We start from the raw sequence: 21,554 nt of genomic DNA, 5'->3' as shown, positions 1-21,554 counted from the left end.
GCCTGCCAGTAGCTAGCTATGTTTTTTCGCTGGGAGAATGGTACGGAGCACAGCGGAGTGAGAATGCTCGAAGGGGACTCCTACAGGGCTGATAATAGAAATGAGGGGGCCTGACCGACAGCGGCGCTCCCCTTTGTCCGCTTTGTCCGCAGTGTGTCTGCAGGACAAGGCATGAGAGCAAGGCACTCTCGCCCCGGTTGCTTCTGTCGACGGTATGGAGCACTTCTATAGCTACCTGTCATGGAGATAATATGTAGATTGCTTGCCGGAGTGAGATCCGGAGGAGAATTGTGTAATCATTATCATTTCCTTAAATCTGGAAATTACCATTGCTGGGGTCTGTTCGTCGGAGAGCAACAGCTGCGTCTGGCGCACAGTTTGTTGTTCGGGATTATTAAAAATGCGCCAGTGATTTGTCTCCCTGGCATGCATGAGTAAGTTCGTTAGTCGACGATGGAGTTTTGGTTATTTTACCTGCTCCCCCGGCGGCGCCAGCACAGAGTACATCCACCAGCCAGGATGTCCAGCAACCTCAGAGCTCCATTCGGACCCCAAGACCATCTTTCTCCCACTTGATCAACCCAACATATTCATATTTCCCTCGAGTCGCTACATAGCACCTCGCCTCGTGGCCGTATCACTACCTCCCTATATCTCTGACACCTATCCTATTGGGCTTGTTCCACTGTCGTCATTCGGAGATCTTCTCGTGCCGTATACATCCCTCACCCTCCAGAAGGCAAGACTTTACTCACTCTCTCACACCACTCATCTCCCAAAACGCTCTGCAACACAGAACCAGTTTGCTTTGTGCTTGGTGGTCTGGCCAAAGGCTTCATTGAACGCCTGTAACCTCTACGCCCACCTCCCTCCAGCCAAGGTTTAGTCCTCCAAAGCCCCCCACCCCGGTAAGCCTATTCAGCTGGTTCTTTGGAGGACCAGACTGAAGGGCTCTCCAAAACTTCGACCTGGCAGACGAAGCTTCTCCCAATCAACCTGCCTCAGCTGGACCCGACCGCTCGAACAGTGCCTCAAACCCTCAGTCAGTATACGCTGCTGCACACTCTCACTCGCCCCATCCACCATTACTCTATCTAACATTCGATCCAGCTCCGCACTCGACGTTTCGACCACCACCAATCCTCCATCTCCACGATACTCTGCTGCAGAGCTCCTGAGCCTTCTCCGTTACCCGCCGGAACCCACCACTCGCCGTAGTCATCTTCGACGTCGCCGGGAACCGTCAACGGAGCGAGCGGATATCCAAGGGGGCACCTCGAGAAGTAGCGGTCTAGGGAACAGCAGAGGTGGGCGTATCCCGCCGGAGGGGAGCTCAGAACAAGCACAAGGCCAAGAGCAGGACGATCGGCCTCTCTCCAAACGTAGACGCCTGGAAAACGACAATATGAAGCCCGATGGAGGAGCGTCAGCATCAAGTACAAATGGCTTTTCTCCTGCGTCAAACGGTACTGGCAGCTCGCCCTTCAGAAAGTCGATTACGTCCAACGCCCTTAGCGGACGATCGTCAAATTCCTACTCCCAAGCCCAGCCTCAGACGAATGGCTCCACGGAGCCGTCATTGCCGCGCACCTACTATGGACATGACAGAGAGGAAGTCACCAGAATATTAATCCAGAGTCTATACGATCTAGGGTACTCCGAAGCAGCGGCCACACTCAGTCGCGAGAGTAAATATGAGTTAGAAAGTCCGGCAGTCGCCGCTCTCAGAACCTCCGTGCTAGAAGGACAATGGCTTGAGGCGGAGACCATTCTGTTAAGTTCTTTCTTTGAGGGTGTCGAAAACGTGGCGGATGGAAAGCATGCCGTCGGACAACCGCGACATGAAGGGTTGGTCCTGGCCGAGGGTGCCGACAGGAATGAGATGCTCTTTTCGTTGCGGCAGCAGAAGTTTCTGGAGCTGCTTGAGAACCGGGATCTTGCGGCTGCCCTCATGGTACTCCGGCAGGAACTTACGCCTCTTAATCACGACATTGCTCGACTTCATTCACTTTCAAGGTGCTTATCCTAGTGCAACATACTTTTTGAGCTGTTCGATTTCCTAACCGCATATAGTTTATTGATGTGTCCCCCTGAAAATCTCCGGGTCCAGGCTGGCCTTGAAGACTCAGTTATTGACTCAAGACGGAAGCTGCTGGCAGAGTTGTCGAGTGAGTTCTTTCGTGGCCTTTGTCTGTTGAGTATTTCGAAGGAGCCCGGCTGACCTCAAGGGCCTAGAATCTATTTCCCCCTCTGTTATGATTCCCGGACATCGCCTCGCAACCCTCCTTGACCAAGTTAAACAAAATCAAATCAACCGCTGTTTATATCACAATACCGCCGAACCGCCGTCTCTCTACTCTAACCATATGTGCGACCGTAGCCAGTTTCCAACACAGGTCACGCTGGAACTTAATCAGCACACCAACGAGGTGTGGTATCTGGAGTTCTCCCATGATGGTACGAAATTGGCCACGACGAGTAGCGACCGCTCTGTGATCATATACGACACGAGAACATTCGGCGTCATCCACAAGTTGACAGATCACGGCGGCCCTGTTGCTTTCGCGACGTGGAGTCCCGACGATACCAAGTTAATTAGCTGCTCACAGGACTGTAAGGCTCGATTGTGGGATGTGGAGGTTAGCACCCTTTTTTTTTTTCTTTTTTTTCCCCTCTATATTTTCGCAGTTCATCGCTAACCATAAGCACTTAGACTGGTCGTTGTCTCTTGACAATCGACCATCACCGCGAACCTGTCACATCCGCAGCATGGGCTCCGGACAGCGAAAGTTTCGTCACCTGTTCTTTGGATAATAAATCCCAGTTATGCCTATGGAGTGTTCATGGTGATCCGCTATATACTTGGGCTGGTTCCTCGCGTATCCGAGATTGTGCCATATCTCCCGATGGCAGAAGACTCATTGCTATCTCAACGGATAGAAGGATCCATGTGTACAATTTTCCGACTCGGGAGGAGGAATACAGCATGCGTCTCGATCTCGACCTTACGTGCATCAACATTAGCAGCGACTCCAGATACATGCTGGTGAACATGTCTGAAGGCGAAGTACAGCTACTCGATATCGAAACAAAGGACGTTGTTCGTCAGTATTCAGGCCAGAAACAAGGCAACTTTATCATTCGAAGTACGTTTGGTGGAGCCGCTGAGAATTTTGTGGTCAGCGGTAGTGAAGGTTAGTCCCGAGATCATGGGTAAAATAGTCCACAAATCGGATCACTGACGATCAGGGTTAGATTCTCGTATCTATATTTGGCACAAGGAAAATTGCATGCTTGTCGAGACACTTGAAGGTCACGCAAAAGGCTGTGTTAACGCAGTGGCGTGGAACCCAAAGGATCCTGGGGTGTTTGCCTCGGCTGGGGATGATCGAAAAGTCAAGATGTAAGTTGCAAGTCTCGGCCCCTGCGATTTTACTGTACATATACTCAATTCATCCCCTCTAGATGGACAAACGGTCATACCACGATCCCCACCACCAAGTCCTACGTCTCACCCAATGGATCCACGCGCTCAAGTGCTGTAGGGCTCACTATCAGTCGCTCATCGAGCACACGCTAGCCCGTTTTACAAGCGAAAGAGGGGTCCTCAAAAGGGATCCCCAAATACTAGGATTCCTAAGTCTACATCCTGGATCACATATGCATATTTTTACGACTCTTCTTTCCACATGCGTGATATCATCGGCGCTCACGGCCTCGGTTAGGGTTTCAAATTTTGCACATACCATATTATCAACACGGAGTTTGTCAACATTCGAAATAACTGCATAAGAAAGGGGGGGTTCGGCTTCCGGTTTAACTTTCTCCGCAGTCATCTCCCTTTGGTTCATCCCTCATGTCTTTTTTTCTCTTGCTACATCTGTTTGAAGGGTTTGCGGTTAGGCTGCCTTCTGCTGGGTAACTATGGTATCTGAGATGAGATCGTCTTTTGAATGTGGGCGGCGGATGGAGGCCTCCTTTTTTCTCCCCTGGGATATGAACAAACATTGCCAAAACTCTTCTGTTTCCTAAGCTTAGCTATCCTCTTGCGCGCGGCTCTTTTTTCTTGCATATCTCAACCTAAGTGTTTGTAGAGAGTAGCAGACCTAGCTAATGCTTTGAAGCCTTCATATTGTTGCTTCTCCAAGATGCGTTTGGGAGATATGTAAATATTTAATTGCCGGGTTCTGACCTAATGGCCTGGTACTGATGCAAAAGCAACCTTGACGACCTTAGCGTCCGCTCCAGTATTGTTCAGTTCATATGTACGGAGTACGAAAAGTAAAAGAATATACGAATACAGGGCTAAGAAAGAAAAGTGTGAGAAACATATTTCATTTCTTCAAATCCCGCCAACCCGGCCTGCGCGTCAAACCGAATAGATCGCCACAGAGTATAGGCAAAAAATTCGTTGTAGACATACAAAAGCATGGTCGGAAACGCTTGAAACCAGAACATTGAGTCCGCCATAGTAGTGTTAAAAAAAAGTTCATACAATTCTGTTTTAACAAGGCCTTTAAGACAATATAAGGATAGACTCCGGCCGGCCGGGGAGAAAGAACGACATTCCTGTTTTATGAAAATTAAACGAAGTTAGGAATAATGGCGTAAATATATCCTTTTGAGGACCGAACACAAAAGCATTGAAGGCACTGAAGGAAGGCGGAATGCAAAAAGAGCGAGACAACGTACTATTTGCCGGGCATCCCCTGTTCCTCCACGACAATTCTCCTTGACTTTGTCGTCTAGAGCACTGGTATGTATTAAATGACGTGTTTGCTCCAAGGTTAATACGGACTTTCTGCTAAAAAACGCATAAGGCCACTGTTTTGTGACGCTGTTACCCGGAAGTGCGGTCGTCCATTATTAGCTGCCGTTCATTATCATTTTCGTGCAGTGTTTTGTCGTGAGGGTTGATCGGCCGAATTAACCCAGGAGATCGGCAACTATAGAAGTTAGGATGAGCAAAGTGGGGGTGGTGGGTGTAGGTATTGGCTTACCGTTCATAGGCATTTCATCAATTTGGGTGGAATAATAGAGTTCGATATCCCTCAGAATCCTGACATCTTCGCTTGTGACAAAGTTGATCGCAACACCTTTGCGTCCAAAGCGTCCGCTTCGACCGATCCTGTGAATATAATTCTCACGGTTGCTGGGTAGATCGTAGTTGATAACCAATGACACCTGTTGCACATCGATACCTCGGGCCCAAACGTCGGTGGATATAAGAACCCGAGAATTTCCCTGTCTGAAGTCTTGCATGATGCTGTCTCGCTCCTTCTGTGGCATTTCTCCATGCATACTTGAAACTGTGAAGTTTGCTTCTCTCATTTTATCGGTCAGCCAGTCAACCTTGCGGCGAGTATTGCAGAAAATAACTGCCTGTGTGATCGTGAGAGTGTCGTAGAGATCGCAAAGGGTATCAAATTTCCATTCTTCTTTTTCCACTGCAATAAAGTATTGCTTCAAGCCTTCCAAAGTCAATTCGTCACGCTTCACCAAGATGCGAACTGGGTCTGTCATAAACTTTGTGGTCATGGAGAGGACATCGTAAGGTAGAGTAGCAGACAATACGACCACCTGAGTTGCGGGGGGAAGGTATCGGTAAACGTCATAAATCTGTTCGCGGAACCCGCGCGCCAGGAGATCATCGGCTTCATCGAGAACGAGCATCTTAATGTGACGTGTGCGAAGGTGGCGGCGTCGGATCATATCTGCGACACGACCAGGGGTTCCGGATACGACATGCTGACCATGGTCCAGCTTTCTAATATCATCACCAACGTTGGTTCCTCCAATGCATGCGTGGCATTGCACGTTCATGTAGTCGCCAACAGCCATAATAACGTTCTGGATCTGGGTCGCAAGTTCACGAGTCGGGGAAAGAACCAACGCTGTCGGAATCAGCAAAAAAAAAAAAAAAAAAAAAAAAAAAAAAAAAACGCCGTGCGATCTATAATGGCCATTACTAACCTTGAGTCTCACGAAGCGCGGTGTCAATAACTTGTAGGATGCTAATTGCAAACGTTGCAGTTTTACCAGTCCCGGATTGCGCCTGTGCTATAGTATCGCGGCCTTTGCAGATCTGGACGATGGCGCGAGACTGAATGGCTGACGGTGACTCAAACCCATATGCATAGATACCCCGTAGGAGGTTCTCCTTCAGATGCATATCATCGAAGGTCGGGGCCACCGTTACCTCCTTCGAGGTCGTGAACTCGATCCTCTCTGCGTTTCGTCAGCTTGGCGCAAGCTCTACTATGGGGACACGGGGTTGGGGCTTACCATCTGCGGTTCTATCGAAATTGTCCGCCATCTTTTCTGCTATAGGAGAGGAACTTCTGTTGAGGCTGAGATAATGCGATAGGTAAAAACAAGACGAATTTTCGGCGAGGAGACAGCGGCGTGATGGGCCAACTGCTCTTCCAACCGAAGAGAATTTTGGGGCGATTCGAGCTTGTCACGTGACCAGGCGCGTTCAGCTTCAAGAGTAACTTTTGGATCGACGGTGATGCTCTAAGCAGGGCGATGGCGTTGGCTGCCCCATAACTATTTTATTCTTCACTTGTCAAGGGATTCTCATAGACCGAGAGCCGTCAAAATGCGTGTGGAAGATCAAAGATTCATTCACGAGGATCTTGAGAGACTTGAGCAAGGCATCAGCGACAGAATATCAGAAGAACCCCGGAATGTGAGTGCTCAAGGGTTGTTATACGGTTGTTATGTGCTGACGACCGAATGCAGATACGGGAGCGCTTGATTAGAGACCATCAGATCGCCGGATTCCTCGATCGGATACAAGGACAATCACAGCGGCTTCTTGATATTTATAACGATGCCGACGGCCTTCGCGCAAAGGAGGTCCAGGCCATATCTGCCGGTGACCCGTTCGAAGAATTCTATAAGCGTTTGGAGGACATAAAAGATTTTCATCGACGATATCCTAATGAACCCGTTGAGAATTTGGAGCGAGCCTACAAAAGACGACACCCTGCGGAAGGCGACCCGTTGGCATCGGAGATTGAGCACATGTTCACGGGGGAGGAGTCGTACGGCCAATTTTTCGACCTAACCATGCTCCATGAGGAATATCTAAATCTTCCTGGAGCTAAAAGACTGACGTATCTCCAATATCTCGACCAGTTTGACCAGTTTACCCAACCACAGCTGCCGATCAAGCGAGAAAGCAAATTAACGGACAAGTATTTCAAATACGTGGGGAATCTCGCTAGCTACTTAGAGAACTTCATAAAACGAACCAAGCCGCTAGAACCGCTCGACCAGCTTTTCGCCGATTTTGATAAGGAGTTCGAGAAACTCTGGGAAGCCAACCAGGTACTTGGTTGGGAAGAGTCAACTGCGACGTCGTCTGCTCCAAAAACTGAAGGGATGGGTGAAGGTATTTGGTGTGCCGATTGCGAAAAGGAATTCAAGAATAAAAATGTCTACAAAAATCACCTCACGGGGAAGAAACATATTCGGGCTGCAGAGGCGCGAAAGGCAAATGGCGCCACTAATGACGAAAGCGCACGACCCAATGGTGTGGGAGCCGCCGTTACTCGTTTGAAGGAGAAGGCGATCGCTGAACGTGAGTATCGGGTTCAGGCGCTTGCAAAGTCCCTGCAAGATGAAAGACAAGCAACACGCGTCAACGTCGAGCGCAAACAGGGAATGACCGAACGAGAGCGGCAGATGGAGCTGGAGGCGCTCATGGCCGATACTGGCGACGTGGGCGTGCTTCGACGTGATGAAGAGTCTGAGAGTGATAGCGAAGAAAAGATATACAACCCTCTGAAGCTACCTTTAGCCTGGGACGGAAAGCCCATACCATACTGGCTCTACAAGCTTCATGGTCTAGGGGTGGAGCTGCCTTGTGAAATATGTGGTAATTTCGTTTACATGGGCCGGCGCGCTTTCGACAAACACTTTTCCGAGGCTAGACATATATATGGCCTAAGATGCCTTGGAATCACGCAACAAACCAGCTTGTTCAGAGAGATCACCAAGATCGAAGATGCCTTACGCCTCTGGGAAAAGCTCGAACGGGACCGAAAGAAGGAGAAAGATTCCAGAGACAACGTGGTTCAAATGGAGGATGCCGAAGGAAATGTTATGCCGGAACGTATCTATTATGAGTGAGTATCCCATCCGCCTTATCCATTTGCAGAATGGTGTTTTCCGGATAGTGCTAATACATTTACAGTTTACAAAAGCAGGGTATCTTGTAAATGGTTACAGGCTCAGCTAGATTTTCTGGGGCGGATTGGGTGCCGGGCGCTGGGGACCATTTAGAGGTTCAGGCGTTAGTTAACTTCTCTATTTGATCTCCAAGTTTATAAAACATCATTGCTTCTGCATCAAACCTGTTCTGTGTTATGTTCGCTTGTTTGAATTTGTGTGCTTCTGTTGGCTTTCTCTGCAGTTGCTACCTTTGTTCCCTCCTGATCAGAACCACGGTAGGTTCCTTGCCTGTGCCGGTTTATCCCAACTGCAGCCTGGAGCCCTTGATAACTGTGTCACGTGTTCTGGTGTTGTGCTGGCGGCGCAAACTTTTGGTCGCTCGCGTCTCCCAATCAAAGCATCAACTCAACCACGATAACACATTTCGTGCCTGATCAGGCTATCCATTAACCCCACTGAGATTTTATGGAGTTGATAATATAAAGAAAACATAATTAAAGGATTGCAAACATTGATTCTACAGAATTTCATCTTCTCCTTTTCTTTCAGCTCAAGTTCGGGGTCGAACACTGGCCGGTTTCGGTAATTGGGGCAGCCAGGCACCAAGGCTCCGGTAACGCCGGGGTCAATGGTTGCCATCTCCGCACAAGCTTCTTGATTATGGGCTTCAAGTTTTCGTATGTCTGTGATCTCCTATCAAGCCTGGATAACAATCGGATTGCGAAGACAACCTCAGAAGCAAGAAAGAAAGATCCGGATGTCTCTACGGTCTCACAGTGGTTTGACAACTACGAGAGGAAAATACACTCCGGGGATACCGATCGTCTTGCTCTTCTCTCTTGTATCTTTCCGGAAAAGCGCCCGGAACGTGTTTTTCGGCTTCGAGAGCCATCGTTGACAAAGGTCGTTGGACGATGTCTCCTTCTTGGTGCCTCGAGAAAACAGGAACTAGATCGGTGGAGGGAGAAGGGCTGGGGAGACCTGGGGCAATGCGTTGAGTACGTTATGCAGCAGGCCGAAAATTGCCTGGAAGGTCAAGATGAAGTCACCGTTGAAGAAATCGATCTTGCCTTGGCAAAAGTTGCATCTAGATGCCGGTTCTCCGGACCAACAGCCCGTTATCAGTACTCTGCTGTGGGTGTGGACGAAACTCTGTCCCCTATTTTTCGCAGGTTGTCGAGCCGAGATGCGAAATGGTTTACGAGACTGATTCTCAAGGATTTCAATCCCGTCACCATCCCTACCCAATTGATTCTTCGGCATTTCCATTTTCTATTGCCAAAACTACTCTTTTTCCAGAACTCGCTTGAAGGCGCTTTGATGTTTCTAGCCAAAGAGCCCATAAATTCTTTTCCGCCGCGTCCAGAGGCTCACTACGCTGATCTTCTGTCAAAGCTTGCGCTACCCCATCTTAGACCTGAGGTTGGATTTAAGATCGGCAGGGCTGATTTCTTGAAAGCAAGGAGTCTCAAGCATTGCTGTAAAATGGCGGATAGGCGGATAATGGGCGTCGAGAAGAAATATGATGGAGAATATTGCCAAATACACATTGATCTCTCAAAGGCAGACAGTATGCGGATATTTTCAAAAAGTGGGAAAGATTCAACCAGGGACAGGCGAGGCGTCCATAATACGTTGAGAAAATCCCTTCGAATCGGGAAAGATGATTGTCGTTTTTCTATCAGATGCATTGTAGAATGTGAAATTCTAGTGTGGAGCGATCGTGACTCCTCGATTCTTCCGTTTCATAAACTTCGGAAGCATATCGCTCGGTCTGGTTCGTTTATTGGAATCGACAATGACTCCCAGTATGTGCTCTCAACGCAAATATTGAAATGCTAGCTGATATTCCTTAGACCCGACGCTTCTGAACACTTGTATCTGGCCTTTTTTGATGTGTTAATGGTTGATGACGATGTGTGTTTGTCTAAGCCCTACCGTCAACGTCGCCAGATTCTCCAAGATATCGTTGACCCAATTGAAGGATACTCAGAGTTAGCCCAACAACAAACGATTAATTTTTCACATCCTGACAGCTACCAGCTTTTAAGGGATGCAGTCGCCATGGCTGCAGCCCTAAGATGGGAAGGTCTCGTTCTCAAAGGAAGTGATGAGCCATATTTCCCACTATTCGAAGAAAATGCAGATGTGAACTTTGGACGTTGGATTAAGCTCAAGAAAGAATACATTCCGGGTCTTGGTGACTCTGTCGACTTTGCACTTATTGGCGCGAGATATGATGCCCAGGATGCTCTCCAATGTCCGAATGTCAAGAACCTTTCCTGGACATCATTCTTCGTTGGATGTCAGGAAGGAGATAACCAAAACTTGAGCGTGAAAGCGAGGAACTATCGAGTCATCGACGTGCTTGGTCGCCATAACATTAGCCCAAAGCTCATGCAGACTCTTAACCAGCTCGGCCAGTTCCAGGCCTGCGAACAGGGCTCGGAATCATGTCCATTCTCTATCAGAATAGACCAACCTCAAATCCCAGAGATGGAGGTCTTCTTTCGGATTCCATTCGTGGTAGAACTGGTTGGAAGTGGCTTTGAACGGCCTCATTGCGCGAGGTACTTTACGCTGAGATTCCCTCGGGTACTGAAAATCCACTCGGACCGTGGACTGGATGATGCTGTTTCTTTCGAGGAGCTTCAACAGCTTGCTGAGGCTGCTCGTGCCGTGCCTGTGGAGCAGCTATCGCAAGAAATCGCTATTTGGAGCGCGAAGCTAGATGCAAAGGACGGCAAGCTGGGATACATCGTGGATGATTCTGAAATGTTCTCTGCATCTTCCGATTCACCTGATAGAATGTCTTCTGAGACTTGGAGCTTTGCCACGATGAGCCTAAATGAAAGCTTTATCGATAATAGAAATCATATCGATATCCCATCATACAAGTTGGTTTCAGCTCCGGTACCTCCAGTTCAACGACATGACCCGAACTTTCCAGCAATTCGGACAATGAATTCTCACTCTCCAAAAATAGAGATACATAAAACATCTACAAATTCTTTACCCTCGATTAATATCTTGCCTGACGATACACAATCCACATCTGCCGTGGAAGATTCTTTTCGTTCTACAAACGCCTCTTCTGGGTTTTTAACCGACCTGAAAGCCTCTTCAAGAAAGACAAATAGACACAAAAGCCCGGGAGAAAATATACCTAGCGATCCAGTTACAATCCCAACCTCGCCATTGTCTCCGAACGAACTTACAAATTTGGAAAATAAACCTCGAGTTTTAAAGGGAAAAATTTCGGAGCAGCCAACAAAAACTCAGTCTTGGAACACATTCGCTCAGTCTCACTGTGTTTTATCGAAGAAAGCTAGACAAGGAAGTCCGCATGCTGCATTCCAAGAAGACAGCATCCCGGTAAGTGTCGAAGGTAATGGCGTCTTACATAAAGCCCCTATGTTCCTCAGCCCTGGCATTTCGAAAAAGGCTCGTGACTTGGTAGACGTGTGTTTGAAGAAATTAAATCGGTCGTCAACTTTGTCAATTTTGCACTTTTTCGATGAGATATCCAGCATGAAAAATCTTCGAATTAGCTCAAAATCTGCCTCACTTCCGTCCCGCTACGGCATTGTGATTGTCGACCCCAAGAATGGTGATGCAAGTGACGTCGCCTCGGACATCCAGACCATTGGGAATGGGCTTGCTAAGTGCCGACGACAGGGGCGCTTATTGGGTTCGGGAAAGATACTTTTTGTGCACTGGAAAATACTGCATTTGGCTGTAAGCCGCCGCACCAGGTCCCAAAGGAACTGGGACTCATACGGCAAAGCAATATTTGCTGGCTGTCTCAAATGGGGTTATGGTGTGCCAACTCGGCAACGGCATATGCACAATGCCTCTCTAGAGAGTCGGCAGCAGCAGCAGTCAAAGCGACCTCAAGCGGAAACTGATGTTGTCGTGAGCATGGATTGGAAAGAAATACTGCCTTTAATGTGGGTGGACCATGGTTAGAACCGGGTTATGTCGGCCATTCAAACAGCTTGTCACGATGTTGTGACTAGGGAATGCGGAAGTATAATCCACATCGACATGTTTTACGATGGTTCACAGCTGGAGTACGCATTGGATAGATAAGGGCCGGGTATGGAGCGTGGAGCATGCAGCATGGAGTATGGAGTATGGAGTATGGAGTATGGAGTAAGGAAGTGAGAATGGGAATCATAGGGTCAGTTTTGAAGGAATAACATCATCTTATAATAACACATTCTAATTAGTTCGGGTTGGCTGTGATCCAACATTGTTTGTATGTATAGCATTAGGTTGCCTCTGCGATCACCATCAATATAATAAAATAATAATGTCTGATTAACTTCATTTGGAATCAAACATTCCATTCTACAGGTAAGATTTGCCCATTCTGTCGAGCCTGGTTGAACTTAGCCACGGCCTTCTCTCCTTGCTCTCACATCTCTCATCAAAGCCTTTGCTTCCTCTATCTCCACTCCATCCTGACACAGCTCGTTGGCCAACTGCTCCGCCCGATCTAAATCATTATGCCGCAGCGCCCATCTCGCTAACCATAAACGAGCTTTACTCGTCGTCGCGGTTACTCCAGTGCCGGTCGGCTCTTCGTCCATATCGTCATTATGGTGCGTAAATGCAGACGTCCGTCGAGAGGCGGACATCGCATCATCTTCGGCATCATCGTCATTATCTTCATCATCATTATTGCGGCCCATTTGGCCCGTTTCCTGTTGTAAAGTGAGTTCCATGTATGCAGCCGCTTCTTCTTCGTCACCTAAACGCTCGTAGAGAGTGGCGATTTGGTGCAAGGTTTCTGGATCAAGAATTCGTCGTCCAAAGGGGGTATTCCCTGGGCCTCCAGGAGGAAAAGAAATCCCAGCAGCACCACTATTGGCAAATGAGTTAAGCGTAGTACTGCTACTATCATAATAGGACCCCGCGGCGAGAGCGCGCTTGAGGGCACGGATGCTCTGGTCGGCCCGGCCCATTTTTGCGTAGCATGATCCGACCGCTTGCCACATTTTGGGGTCGTATGGGCGGAGTGCAGCGGCTCGTTGGTAGTAGAAAAGAGCATAGAAGGCCATATCGAGAACCTCGTAGGCTTGACCTAAGCCGTACCACGCCCGATAGTCCTTCCGATTGACGTCCACGGCTCGTCTATAGGATTCAATGGCGGCGTGCGTGTTTTTCATTTCAATATACTCATGACCCATAAGCGTCCACGCGGAAAGAAAATTTCGATCCAGAGTGAGGGCACGTCGAAAGTACATCACGGCCTTCTCGTGCTCAGATTTTAGAGAGTAGTAGTTCCCGACAACGCAACAGGTTTCCGGGCGAAATTTATCTGTAGCGGTGGCCATCTGTGCTACAAACGCAAGTTGGGGTCGAGCACCCATCACATATAAAATATTAGAGTAATGATCGAGGCCATCTAAACGGTGAGGATGGCTGATGAGAAGTTCTGAAAACAAATGCGAGGCCTCCTCGAAGTCTGTCTCCGACTCCACTTTAGTAATGCGAAGGGCATCCTAAGACGAAATTGCGAAGGAGAACATTACCTTTCGAGTGATAATAAAGCAGGGCTCGCTGAGTTTTGAGGAACGCACTTGAAGGAAATATGCTTTCTAGCTCTGTAAGCGTGTGGTAAGTGGCCTCTGTCGCTTGGTAGAGCTCCTGGCTTGAATAAAGATGGAATATTAGGGTCATTATATTCTGTGGCAATTTTTCAGCCACACGTCTTAACTGCCCGGCAGGAAAGTTAGACAAGGCACAAAGATAACGGGGAGACCAAGTCACATACATCATCTGCATTAGTTAAAAGATCGTTCAATTCTTGCCAGGCTCCCCAGTGGAAGGGATATAAGTGTACACTCCTGATCAGCCATTTCTTCGCATCCTCGTCGTTTTTAGCTTTCAAAAGAATTACACCGTAGAGATATTCCAGCCATCCCTGGCCACGGGATTCGAGGCCTCGTTCACGGCGATCTGAAAACCAGCCTTCGAGCCCTTGGGCTAGAGCATGTAGCTCGCGATTCACTGTCATTCCCCCATCCGCTGGACCAAGAACCATTTCTGTTTCTTCATCTTTCCGCTTCTCCCCTGCCAGATACTTGGCATATAAAGCTAGGAAGAGGGACTTTTGGCTTAGCTTAGGGAACGGATTCTTGGATACAGCTCTTGCTTGATGAGCGCCAAGTGATATAGACTTCTCTTTTCCTTTATGAGATGAAGTATTTGGCCTTATTTTTGATGTAGAGGTGGGTTGTCGCGGAGCGAGAGGAATAGAGGACATCGAGGGAGGGAGAAAAATAGCTGCGCAACGGTCATATTCGCGAGTATCAAAGTATGCTTTGGCAAGAATGTATTTGTGAGCCTCTCGAGCCTCTAACGCTGCCTCTTCAGGGTCAGCATTGGTTAGAAATGGGTTCTCGGCGACGGATGGGGAAATATCCATTGGCGAGTCTGGCTCTGTGTCTGCACCATCGCTAAACTCGTCGGCGGGGATCAAGGAATCGAGCATTTCTGCAGCCCTTAAGTATAGCGCTCCAGTTAGTCGTGCAAAGCTTCAGCAAATGTATCATGGAGCAAAAACCTAGCATACCATTTTGCGGACTGGTACAAACATCGCTCGGAGCACTTACGAGCGGCATCTTCCAGCCGATACCGCAGCTCTTGGATGTTGTCTTCGGTGAAATTTGCAGCCATTGTGAGAGGTATAGAAGCCAGACACCGCAAATCCAGCTATATAAACTGCACTGGGACCATCGTCTGCCCGGCCCGTTGAGCACAAGCACGAGGAACGCGGCGGGTTTGAAGTGTCGAGAAGCTTGGATGGAACGGGGATTGTGCGACGGGGAAGCTCGTATGCGTTTGCAGGGAGCAGTCGCAGGGCGTAAGCTAACAGCTATAAAAATCACCAGCCTGTCGGCAATAACCCCATCAAACGCAGGTTCACAAGCGATATTCCATTCATGCTCAATTCAGCATCGAGCGATTCTCACGCAGTGTAAGAGCCCGTTGGAAGTCGTCGAGGCAAACATGACAAACACCAGGAACAAACAGTCCGCTCCCCACCAAAAGTGATTTCGTCGCCCCGCCGCCTCTGCGCTCCCGTGAACTCTGCCGTTGCTCCGTCTCGCTGAATTCCACTCGCCGTTTTGCCCAGCGTACTCGTTTCCCCAGCAAGAACAACTAAAGCCATGGCTGCGAAAACATCCAGAGCCGATTTCGAGGCGGTCTTCCCCTCACTCGTTCAGGACCTTACCGAGCATGCGCAGCAATACGGAGTCCCTGCTACAGCTCTAGAATGGTTCCAAAGGGTTTGCAACCCGCCATCTTCGCCAGGTTCGCCCGACAGATAGCTAATTCGGTTTTTGTGTATAGTCCCTCAATGCGAATACACCTGGGGGAAAGCTCAATCGCGGTCTCTCCGTTCCCGACAGCGCCCTCCACCTCCTGAACCAGCCCCTGACAGACAAGCAATTCAAAGACCTATGCACCCTCGGCTGGCTTACGGAGCTCCTACAGGCCTTCTTCCTCGTCTCTGATGATATGATGGATACTTCCATCACCCGCCGTGGTGAACCATGCTGGTACAGGCGCGAAGGCGTGGGCATGATCGCCATCAATGACTCATTCATGCTTGAGTCTTCCATCTATGTCCTCCTCAAGAAGCATTTTCGCTCTCACCCAGCCTACGTCGATTTCATTGAACTATTCCACGAAATCACCCACCAAACCGAGCTTGGCCAACTGTGCGACCTGCTCACCGCCCCGGAAGATCATGTCGACCTGAACAACTTCAGCATGAACAAGTTCACCTTCATCGTCATCTACAAGACCGCCTATTACAGCTTCTACCTCCCTGTTGCACTCGCACTCCACTACCTGCAGCTTGCCACCCCAAAGAACCTCAAGCAGGCCCATGACATTCTCATCCCGCTGGGTGAATACTTCCAGGCCCAAGACGACTTCCTCGACGTCTTCGGCAAACCAGAGCAAATCGGTAAAATCGGAACCGATATCCAGGACAACAAGTGCTCATGGGTTATCAATCAAGCCCTCCTTCGCTGCTCCCCTGAACAGCGCAAGGTCCTTGATGAGTCCTACGGCAGAAAGGACAAGGCACTCGAAGCTAAGGTCAAGGTCGTCTTCAATGAATTGGATATGATCAAGGTCTACCGTGACTTTGAGGAAGACCAGGTGACGAAGATCAGAGGACTCATTGCTGCACTCGATGAATCCGAGGGATTGAAGAAGGGAGTGTTTGAAAGCTTCCTGGCAAAGATTTACAAGCGCGATAAATAGGCGCCCAAGCTCTCCCCTCCTTCCGTCTTCTATTGCATTCATTTTATTATCCTAATATTTGTTTCTTAAAAAGACCAAAGAAGGGACGACTCTGATTAATTCCGTGCATGCGCGTCCAAAGCATAGTGAGAAATTATGTATATATTCCTCAGTCACCATAGGTAGGGTATTTCCCCCAAGATATTCTCATCGCCTGATCGTGAACAATGGATTAAGATGTTGTACCTTATGTCGACAAATATTCCACAGATACCCCGATAGAATACAAATGCAGTGATGTCACCAAAGTGGTATTTCTGCTGAATAGCACACCCCCCCAAGCCTTGTCACTAATTTTAGAGTACACCAAGCAAAAGCAGGAATAAGATAGAATCTGGCACTCACAATAACAATCGCGACACAGAGCTGCAATGATGACTACAAGATGAGAGCTATGGCATAAGACAGCAAAGCTAGAAATCACAAACCAATAATAGTAATGCCATGTCATGATCAAACAAAAGATACAAGCCACCCTTTCCAATTGACAGCTCTGAGCAAATAGCCACGCAGAAATAGTCCACTACAGGAAGAAGATAGGCGCAGCTAGCTGCCATTCGGAGCCACATCCCGATCAGGAGAATGGGGAGGTTCGACCTTTTCTTTTGTTCTGGTTCTAAGAGCAATGGGAAATGGGTACTCATCGGCTTCCTCTTCATCACTACTTATCGCAATAGCCGTATTAGCTAGTTCTACACATGCAACACAGCGAACGCATGAATGGAATATAGATAAAAGGGGTAAAGGCTGACGAGGTTAGACATACGGCAGCTTCCAAGATACATAATCATCTGTGCTCAGCCCTTCTCGTCCTTCCTGCAGTGATGCAAAATCACCCGGTGTCATCATTCCCGAGCGATCACGCGGAGATCCAGGGATGGAGAGCGGGCGCGATATCTTTTGCTCTGTTCCGCCGATAATATCACGGAAGTCTTCTTCTGGGTCGAAAGACATCGGGTATGCTATTAAGACGGGTTAATTGACTCGTACACTGATATTTCGAACAAAAAGATTAAACTCTTACCCCGTCGCAGAGCCAGCTGCCTCGCCTTCACATACTCCAATCCCATTCTCTTCCAGTCCAGTAGATCGCTTAGTCTCTCAGTTCTGTTTCTCTGGTTGATACGCTGTCTTCTGCTCTTACTCGCAAACTCAAACATGTACTGGGTGAGCTGATTAACCGAATCATCCACGCCTTTTAAACGGCGATCCACAATATAGATTCCATAGTCAGAGGAATTTTCAATAAGCTCCTCCATATAGCACCCAAAACCTGAGAGATTGGTAGTGATGCTTGGGACGCCCATTACCGTACACTCGGCCGGAGTATACCCCCAGGGCTCGTAGTACGAAGGGAACACTCCGAGATTCGTGCCGCGAACAAAGTCGTCATAGTCCAAAGGAAGCACTGGATTCGAGGAGTTCAGGAACTCAGGGTGAAATACTATTTTCACGCGATCCGTTGAATAGTTAAACAGCTGCACCCTACGGAGCTGGTTTAGAATTGGGTCCTCGGAGTCATTTAGCATGTTATGGGTCACAATTGGGGGCAAGCTATGACGCTTCATAGCAAAGAGCCGGCGACGGATGAGGACCCTATCTTGAGCGGTGATGAGATTCTTCTCGTCTGGCATGTTGTCACCTTCACGCCAGCTTAAACACCGCTCAAACAGGCGCTTCCCGATTCCCTTCTCCACCATTTCTAGTGTATCTCGTAGTGATTTAACAACCGCCTGACCTTTTAGAGCCTCAACAGTAAGAGACGATGTTTGAGCGGGCATAATGATAAATGCGACGATGGTAGTAGTCGATCCAGTTTCCCTTAAACGGTGGTTAAGACGCGCCAGCGATTCGATAAACATATCCACCCCCTTGTTTCTATACTCATAGCGGCCAGCGATGAAGAAGTAGAGTGTGTTTTCGAGGTCAAAGTCGTTATGGCCATAGAAATGACCTCGTACAAAGTCATGGATCCTCTCTTTAGAATGCGAATGGAGATTCTGGAATTCGTGAACGGCTGAAAACTTCTTCACGTTTAGACCGTTTGGCAATACGCCATCAGGCTTTCGTTTGAGCAAATGCTCGCTTTCATATGCAGTAATGTGGGAAACGGTAGTGAAGACATCTGCTGAATGGGCCGCGGCGCGTTCGATGCAGTATCGGTGGTATATTCCACGCTTTCCAGCCTCCTCGTCGACATCAAAGTTTTGCAGATTATTATAGAAGTCAACAGAGCCAGCGCAAAGGTACCTTCCGAGAAGGGTGGCATGAGTGGTGAATATTGTCGTTAGATCCATGCGCCTTTTCTTGGTCAGGGGTAGAGCGACGCCAGCAAGCCACTCGTGAAAGTGAGCGACTACCGCAAGATCCACATCTCTGCATATATACTTGACCGTGGAATCAGCTTCCTATGGATGTATAAACGGGAGGGACGATAGAAAGGCTCAAATACCTCGCCTAGGAACCACGCGACCAAGTATCCGAAAACAATGGCTTCGTTGGTTTCGCTATCCCCTGGAGGAGATGGAATGCCGGCGGCATTCCAGAGATCGCCTTTCCATTCATCTAGGAACTGATAACCGGCACCGGTGTCAATCAAAATAACTCGTGGAGCGCCTTCAATTAGCCATCTTCCATATTCGATATCAATGCCTCTTTCTTTCATCGCATCTATCGCCCCAGCGAGGTGCGGATTGGTTGGGGTAAGTGACTCAACTTCGACAACGGCCTGCAAGGAAATCAACAGTCAGCGCCGCGAGTTAAGGTGAAGATATGCAATTGTACCGAAGCTCTATTCCAGGGCCCAATCAACGTATATCGGTCACCATATTCAGCGGTGGTTACTTGGGCTTTGGACTTGAGGACCGAGTAAATGCCACCCACTTCCAGGCGCAGTCGAAGTCAGCAGCTATAGTAGCCATAAAAGAGAATTCCAACGAATCATTGAGAATAAAGATTGGACAAGTGACAGACCTCTGTTCGCAACTTCAGTCGAGATCTCGAAGAGAATGTGGCTCTTGACATCGCGTTTTAGCACCGGCGGCTGACGTGCACCTTGATTTCCAGCCATGACGTCGGTTTCAGTTGGCAGCCGCAACGACCGCAAATAGGGAGTAGGGGACTCTAGACAAGTGGAATCTGGAGAAGAAAGCAAAGAATACGAGTCTCTGAGGAGACAGATAGTATAAGGAATGGAAGCAAAGGTGGAGCAACTTATACAGCCACCTGGTTATATTGTCCTTGGAAGTATGTCTAGCTTGTCGTCACACATGGCTATGGTCAGGGTTACCTCACACTAAATCACTAGTCGAGGCCCCGTTTGAACACGCAAAGCCTGGCAGGCTATGGACATCGTTTGGCCGTTAGAGGACCCTACGGGGAATACGTCTGGCCCGAGCCAAACTGTGCTGATACGAATGCATTCAACAATTGAGGTGGGAGTAGCAAGCGCTGAGATGAGTATTCAGAATGCTTCGACGGGCTTTGAAACCAGTCCACGATCGTTGTGAGGGGTTGAAGCTTTGGCCCCGGCCACAGTGGTACAAGGTTCATCCAGGATCCATCGCACCACCCATCTCGCCAGAGACTTGCGCACGGGGTCAAGGCTGAGATGAGTCTCGCTCACCACACCACACAAAAGCAACACTTCGAGATAAAGCTCTCACCAGAACCCTGGAAACGGGCAAATCCATGGAGGATGTTTTGTTTTCCTTGTCGACCAGCTGTGCAAGGCGATTATTATCCTCTTGAGTATTATGAGGGGCCAAGGCATCATGGTTTCATGCAAGTCACTCAATCCCGCCACTTCTTGGCTCTTGGGCCCAGTGAGAAATCGCCATGATTAATCCTGTGTTTGCGGAGGATTGAAACTTATACAGAGTAAAATTTTCTTTTTCAGATTGATTACAGAGGCAAATTTTAAAAAGTTTTCAGTACAAATCAGTATACCCTACCTCATCTATCCAGCACATCCGTCACTGAGTATGAGGATAGTGAAGGTTGTTGGCGTAGTCAGTTGCTCCGTATGCACGAAGTACAGAGTGCCTGAACAGGCATTCACAAATATCCGACTGAACCTCGGTGAATATATTTAACTGCTTCAGTGGGATTCCTACGATACTTTCTGGAACCGTGGTTATCCCAGCCTTTACACTTTATAGCTCTCAATGTGACGAGGTCATCGAGTCACAAGCACCCTGAAGTCTTTCGCATGGAGAGGAACCCAGAAATCGGCGAAAGCGTAACCTTCAGAGATTTTGAAAAACGCAGACCTTGAGTTGAGCTCGGCTTGAGGGTCAATTCTCCACACCTCAACTCACCAAACAGTGACACTACTCCGTACCCTGCCCGCCAAGGAATGGAGCTGACCCGTGTCTCGTCGAGCCCCAGTCAGCCCAAGCCAATGTTTCCGATAGTTAGCCCAGAAAATCATCGAGACCAACCGTATGGATCAGCCGGGATCCATAGCTTCCGGCAGGGTTCATGCTGTTAGTCAAGAGAGCGCATGCGGAAGATGTCAGGTACTGGGTTGACTTCGACAAGATGGGTATTAAGTTATTAAGTATTTTATGGTCGCGTTCAAAAGCAGCCTGTCGGCTTCTCGAAATACCCCCACCCGTGCACGATGTTCCGTTCTTCCTGTGGTCTGCTGCCAAAGCCCTGGTTGTGCTTCCGGCCGCGTAGCCCCGTGACCCGCCACCCACCGACCGCCCGCCCAGCGCATCGCCGCCGTAATTGGACGATTCCCGCAGACGAGCCAAGGGGCGGCCCCACCCGGGCTCAGGGACTTTCTTTCAACGTCAGTCCATCATCATCGTCCCTTTCAAACCTCCCACTTCCACATCTTCATTCTCTTCGTCGCCATCTCTTTGTCCAGGAGGGGCCTGGGAGCGATGTCTGGGTTCCGTTCAAGACCTTCACTTGCTCTATGTGCCGTCTGCGGAAATATATCGTCGTTCGTCGCCGGAATCAACCCTTTTTCGTCCAATCCCTGATCTGCAAGACCTCACCAAAGAAGCCGGCAGTGGCCGTTCCTGCGGTATGAA

The 21,554-nt window shown here is 48.7% G+C and overlaps 7 protein-coding genes across 7 annotated transcripts; 4 read left to right on the top strand and 3 right to left on the bottom strand.

Moving 5' to 3' along the window:
- Positions 1-426: 426 nt before the first annotated feature.
- D8B26_006306 (uncharacterized protein) lies at positions 427-4,107 on the top strand (the record flags this gene model as incomplete). Its single annotated transcript, XM_066125142.1, has 9 exons — positions 427-434; positions 496-848; positions 976-1,042; positions 1,111-2,016; positions 2,074-2,168; positions 2,236-2,639; positions 2,714-3,194; positions 3,256-3,403; positions 3,466-4,107. 9 exons carry the CDS (start codon positions 427-429, stop codon positions 3,578-3,580), a joined length of 2,577 nt encoding a protein of 858 aa, XP_065981223.1. The 3' UTR covers positions 3,581-4,107.
- A 398-nt stretch (positions 4,108-4,505) lies between these two features.
- On the bottom strand, positions 4,506-6,415 carry FAL1 (RNA helicase). Its single transcript, XM_003069705.2, has 5 exons — positions 6,286-6,415; positions 5,974-6,228; positions 5,001-5,894; positions 4,693-4,946; positions 4,506-4,569 (listed from the first exon to the last, which is right to left on the bottom strand). Exons 1-4 carry the CDS (start codon positions 6,314-6,316, stop codon positions 4,927-4,929), a joined length of 1,200 nt encoding a protein of 399 aa, XP_003069751.1. The 5' UTR covers positions 6,317-6,415; the 3' UTR covers positions 4,506-4,569; positions 4,693-4,926.
- A 106-nt stretch (positions 6,416-6,521) lies between these two features.
- D8B26_006304 (uncharacterized protein) lies at positions 6,522-8,652 on the top strand. Its single transcript, XM_003069706.2, has 3 exons — positions 6,522-6,691; positions 6,745-8,135; positions 8,204-8,652. The coding sequence occupies exons 1-3, from the start codon at positions 6,602-6,604 to the stop codon at positions 8,226-8,228; spliced, it is 1,506 nt and encodes a 501-aa protein (XP_003069752.2). The 5' UTR covers positions 6,522-6,601; the 3' UTR covers positions 8,229-8,652.
- Positions 8,653-8,841: 189 nt separating this feature from the next.
- Positions 8,842-12,150, top strand: D8B26_006303 (uncharacterized protein; the record flags this gene model as incomplete). Its single annotated transcript, XM_003069707.2, has 2 exons — positions 8,842-9,989; positions 10,038-12,150. The coding sequence occupies 2 exons, from the start codon at positions 8,842-8,844 to the stop codon at positions 12,148-12,150; spliced, it is 3,261 nt and encodes a 1,086-aa protein (XP_003069753.2).
- Positions 12,151-12,533: 383 nt separating this feature from the next.
- On the bottom strand, positions 12,534-14,868 carry CDC23 (Anaphase-promoting complex subunit 23; the record flags this gene model as incomplete). Its single annotated transcript, XM_003069708.2, has 4 exons — positions 12,534-13,654; positions 13,722-13,905; positions 13,964-14,693; positions 14,765-14,868. The coding sequence occupies 4 exons, from the start codon at positions 14,866-14,868 to the stop codon at positions 12,576-12,578; spliced, it is 2,097 nt and encodes a 698-aa protein (XP_003069754.1). The 3' UTR covers positions 12,534-12,575.
- Positions 14,869-15,273: 405 nt separating this feature from the next.
- ERG20 (Farnesyl pyrophosphate synthetase) lies at positions 15,274-16,495 on the top strand. The gene is made up of 2 exons (XM_003069709.2): positions 15,274-15,482; positions 15,547-16,495. The coding sequence occupies exons 1-2, from the start codon at positions 15,363-15,365 to the stop codon at positions 16,468-16,470; spliced, it is 1,044 nt and encodes a 347-aa protein (XP_003069755.1). The 5' UTR covers positions 15,274-15,362; the 3' UTR covers positions 16,471-16,495.
- Positions 16,496-16,722: 227 nt separating this feature from the next.
- Positions 16,723-19,665, bottom strand: GSY1 (glycogen synthase). Its single transcript, XM_066125141.1, has 6 exons — positions 19,483-19,665; positions 19,294-19,391; positions 18,962-19,237; positions 17,534-18,896; positions 17,276-17,471; positions 16,723-17,173 (listed from the first exon to the last, which is right to left on the bottom strand). The coding sequence occupies exons 1-6, from the start codon at positions 19,577-19,579 to the stop codon at positions 17,056-17,058; spliced, it is 2,148 nt and encodes a 715-aa protein (XP_065981222.1). The 5' UTR covers positions 19,580-19,665; the 3' UTR covers positions 16,723-17,055.
- Between the last annotated feature and the right edge of the window lie 1,889 nt (positions 19,666-21,554).

The sequence above is a fragment of the Coccidioides posadasii genome, chromosome 3 (genome assembly GCF_018416015.2).
Source record: "Coccidioides posadasii str. Silveira chromosome 3, complete sequence".
Taxonomy (NCBI): Eukaryota; Fungi; Ascomycota; class Eurotiomycetes; order Onygenales; family Onygenaceae; genus Coccidioides; species Coccidioides posadasii.
The sequence above is the reverse complement of the archived record's forward strand: the minus strand, read 5'-3'. Positions and strand labels throughout refer to the sequence as shown.